A 4,069-nucleotide genomic window follows, 5' to 3' on the forward strand; every position below is an offset into this window, starting at 1 on the left:
TCAGTCCCCCCACACGCGGCGCCTGCCCAGGAGCCGCTTGGCCAGGGCCCCCTTGACGTCGGCGTTGCGCAGGCTGTAGATGATGGGGTTGAGGGTAGGGATAACCACAGTGTAGAAGGCGGCGGCCATCTTGTCGGCCTGTGCGGCATAGCTGCCTTCGGGCCGCAGGTACATGAAGAGGAGGGTCCCGTAGAGCACGGCCACCGCTGCCAGGTGGGAGCCGCAGGTGGAGACGGCCCGGTGCACGCCCGCCCGCCCCACGGCCCCCAGGATGAGCCCGTAGGAGGCCAGGATGGCCAGCAGGCTGAGGCTCTGGATGGCGCCGCAGACGGCCAGCAGCAGGGCCTGGTTGAGGCTGGTGTCGGCGCAGGCCAGCTCCAGCACGGAGGGGATGATGCAGAAGAAGTGGTCGAGGACGTGGGCCCGGCAGAGGGGCAGGCGGAAGGCCAGGCCGGTGTGCACGGCCGCGCTGGCCGCCCCGGCCGCGTAAGAGCCCAGCACCATCCCACGGCAGAGGCGGGGCGGCACGGCGGCCTGGTAGTGCAGCGGGCGGCAGACGGCAGCGTAGCGGTCGTAGGCCATGGCCGCCAGCAGGCAGCACTCCGCGTCCCCCGCCGTGGCGAAGAGGAACATCTGGAGGGCGCAGGCCGAGCCAGGCAGGGTGGCCTGGCCAGCCAGCAGGCCCCACAGCATGACGGGGCCCACGGCGCAGCAGGAGCACAGGTCCAGCAGCGCCAGGTGGCTGAGGAAGAAGTACATGGGGGTGTGGAGGGAACTCTCAGCCCGGATCAAAACCGCCAGGCCCAGGTTCCCCGCCAGGCCCAGCAGGAAGATGGGCAGCGCGAGCGAGAAGAGGAGCAGGCTCAGGTCTCGGCTGGACGGGAAGCCAATGAGGAGGAAATCGGTCACCGCCGTCTGGTTTGGAGCAGCCATGGGAGAGAGGGCACGGATCTGTGGGGAGAAGGCCTGGGTGAGAGCCTGCCCCTCTGCCCATGTGGGGCTGTCCCCACCCTCTCCTAGCATCAAAGGACTGGTGTTAGTGGAGGGTTGGACTGGCACAGAAATGCAGCCACCTCTGGGGTGGGCAGCTGGAGAACAGCTGCATATAACGCCCCATGGCAATATCTCACTCAGTGCTGAGATGCAGCCACCTCTGGGGCAGGGCAGCTGAGGAACAACTGTTCAGGCGAAGAACAAGCCAGCATCCAAGCACGTGGTAGGGAGGCGTCAGCAGGAGAAAGGAGTTGGTGATTTAGGTTTCCAGAGCTACAGAGCGGGGGGAGCCGAAGGGCGCCGGGGCAGGGAGATAGCAGCGGGGCCCGGAGGCAGCAGGGCCTGGGCAGGCAGCAGGGCGGGCTCTCGGGACTCCTGGCTTCTCTTCCTGGTGAGCTACCGGGTGTCTGGGTTACGTGGGGCAAGCCACTTCCACAGCCAGGTCTGCTGCCCCTGGTGTACTTGGACTGGGAGCTCCCCAGGGCAGAGCCGGCGGCTCGCTGTGTCTGGGTCAAGGCTCTGATCTGGGTCGGGGTTTGGGCAGAGCCTGGCACAATGGGGAGGGGGTGGTGGAAGGGGGGGGCTGATCTTGGCAGGGTCTGGGCAGTGCCTAGCACAAATACCTGCGGCATTCGGTCCAATGCCGCCCCCCCCCCCCCACCTCCTCCGCAGCCTCCCAGCGATACCACAGTGCACACCCTGACTGTCCGGCCCCTCCATGGGACAGCTCCTGGGGGGTTGATGGCTGAGAGCCCCCCGGGCAGGGCACGATGGGGGGTGCACAGTCAGAGCAGAGAGGGGGACGGGGAGATGTCCCCCCTCCCCACCCCTGAACGCGGATCCCTCCTTCCCAGACTGAACTGGACCCAGACGGCCCTGCGGAGGAGGGGGAAGGGGGAGAAGAGGAGCCTGGGCCTGGGGGGAGGGCTAACAGGAGGGGCCGTGGCTGAGAGGTGCCGAGGGGGCGGGGTACCTGGATAGGGGGATCCCCAGAGCAGGGGCGGGATTAGAATGGGGGACGGCTAGAGAGAGAGAAGGAAAACTGCCTCCTACTGAGGGTGGAACCCTGTACGGGCAAAGCATGGATGGATTCATGACAGGGGACCCAGGAGTCCTGGCGCCCAGCCCCCCAGCCCCCCCCCCCCCCGCTCTAACCACTAGACCTCACGCCCCTCCCAGAGCCAAGGAAAGAACCCAGGAGTCCTGGCACCCAGCCCCCCCCCCCCCCCCGCCTGCTCTAACCACTAGCCCCCAATCCTCTCCCAGAGAGAACCCAGACGTCAGGGTTCCCAGCCCCGATTCCCCTCCCAGAGCCAGGGAGAGAACCCAGGAGTCCTGGCTCCCAACCCCCCCTGCTCTAACCACTAGACACCACTCCCCTCTCAGAGCCAAGGAAAAAACCCAGAGCAGTGGAGAGAACCCAGGAGTTCTGGCTCCCAGCCCCACCTCCCCTGCTCTAATCACTAGCCCCCAGAGCCAGTCCCCTCCCAGAGCCAGGGAGAGAAACCAGCAGTCCTGGCTCCCAGCCCCTCCTGATCTAACCACTAGACACTGCTCCCCTCCCAGAGCCAAGGAAAGAACCCAGAGCAAGGGAGAGAACCCAGGAGCTCTGGCTCCCAGCCCCCATCCCCTGCTCTAACCACTAGCCCCCACTCCCCTCCCAGAGCCAGGGAGAGAACCCAAGAGTCCTGCTGCCCAGTGGCTAAGACCGGACAGCTCCGCGGGCCAAGATGGGCTCAGGCAGCATGAAGGTAACGGGTCAGCGCAAAGGGGGTGTCCATGGCCATGCCAGGAGCCCGCCCTACCTGGCCAGCAGCAGGGTCTGCGTCTCTCGGTGCCGGCTCCTGGTGCTGTGTGTCCGGCGGCACCGGGGCTTTTATGGCCCCTTTCCCTGGCATCCACGCGCCCTCCCCTGGCCCCGGCTCTCGGGGCTGCTGCCTGAGCCAATCACCAGGGTGCCAGCTGGGCCCCGCAGAGAGCGGAGCCTCCGGGCTTGCTCATTACCCCGGCACCTGCCTGCAGGGACTCAGGCGCAGACGGGTCATTTCATGCAAAGTCGGAGGCAGGGGAGGGGGTCTGCTTGGCCACAGCCCCCCCACCTGTGAGTGCTCCCAGGTACCCACGTTAGCGCAGGGCCAGCCTCTGGAGCAGCAAGCGGCCGACCCTTGCGTAGCACCAAGGGGTCAGCCCCTTGTACCAGTGCTGCATAAGAGAGACGCCAGCCTGGGCGCTCCCGGAAGGGAGGGACTAGCGGTTACAGCAGGGCCAGGCTGGGAGCCTGGGTCTTCTCTGCACCTATTGGCGGGGAGCGGGGTCTTTGTTCCCTGCTAGTCACACTTCAGACCAGCCAACAGGGTCCTAACTGCTAAGAACTGGAGCTGCCCAGACCCTCCTGGCCATGGCTGGACGGTGCCAGCCTGTGCTCCGTGGGGCTGTGGGAACCACCCCCCAAACCCCAATTAAAGGCTCAAGTCCCTTTCCCAGGCCTGGGTGGGAGCATCCCCTCACAGGGCATACACCAGGCCCCAGCCTTTAGCTGCTCTCCGGGGAGGTGTCTAGTAAGGCCTTGTATGTGAGCTGAAGCCGAGACATGGGTTTCGCGGGGTCTTACGCTGTGTGGGGGAGGCTGAGCGGAAACCCAGGCACCCGGGAATGGATCTACCTGGCTGATCGGCCGGACGCCAGGCAGAGAGAGAGAGAAAAGGACCTTTACAGCCCTCCGGCTAAAGGGGAGCAGGCCTGGCAGGAGGGCGAGGCTTTGGCGTGTCGCACCCTGACACCCCAATATTGTCCACGGTCATGGAATTAGTGTGTCGTGTAAGGTGTGTCTTGCGAGGTGTCATTCTCAAAGCCTTGATCTGCCAGACACGAAGGTCTCACTGGACTGTGCGCACTGGCGTTGCATGCAAGGGTATGAGGCCCGACTAGGTAGGCCAGCAGAAAAGCCAAACAGGGCTCACTTGAGGAGATGCACAAAGGTACTAGGGTTACCCCGGGACCCTTGTGAAATAGAAACCTCTCCGAGAGGGATGACACGACACAATGGGAACCGGCAGGGCCCAGCAAAACAGTTTCC

General features: G+C 65.2%; 1 protein-coding gene across 1 annotated transcript; it reads right to left on the reverse strand.

The window, feature by feature from the left end:
* LOC102455812 (olfactory receptor 5C1-like) lies at positions 1-933 on the reverse strand. Its single transcript, XM_006127154.3, has one exon. It carries the CDS (start codon positions 931-933, stop codon positions 1-3), a length of 933 nt encoding a protein of 310 aa, XP_006127216.3.
* Positions 934-4,069: the final 3,136 nt, after the last annotated feature.

The sequence above is a fragment of the Pelodiscus sinensis genome, chromosome 18 (assembly GCF_052426305.1).
Source record: "Pelodiscus sinensis isolate ZL-2025 chromosome 18, ASM5242630v1, whole genome shotgun sequence".
NCBI lineage: Eukaryota > Metazoa > Chordata > Testudines > Trionychidae > Pelodiscus > Pelodiscus sinensis.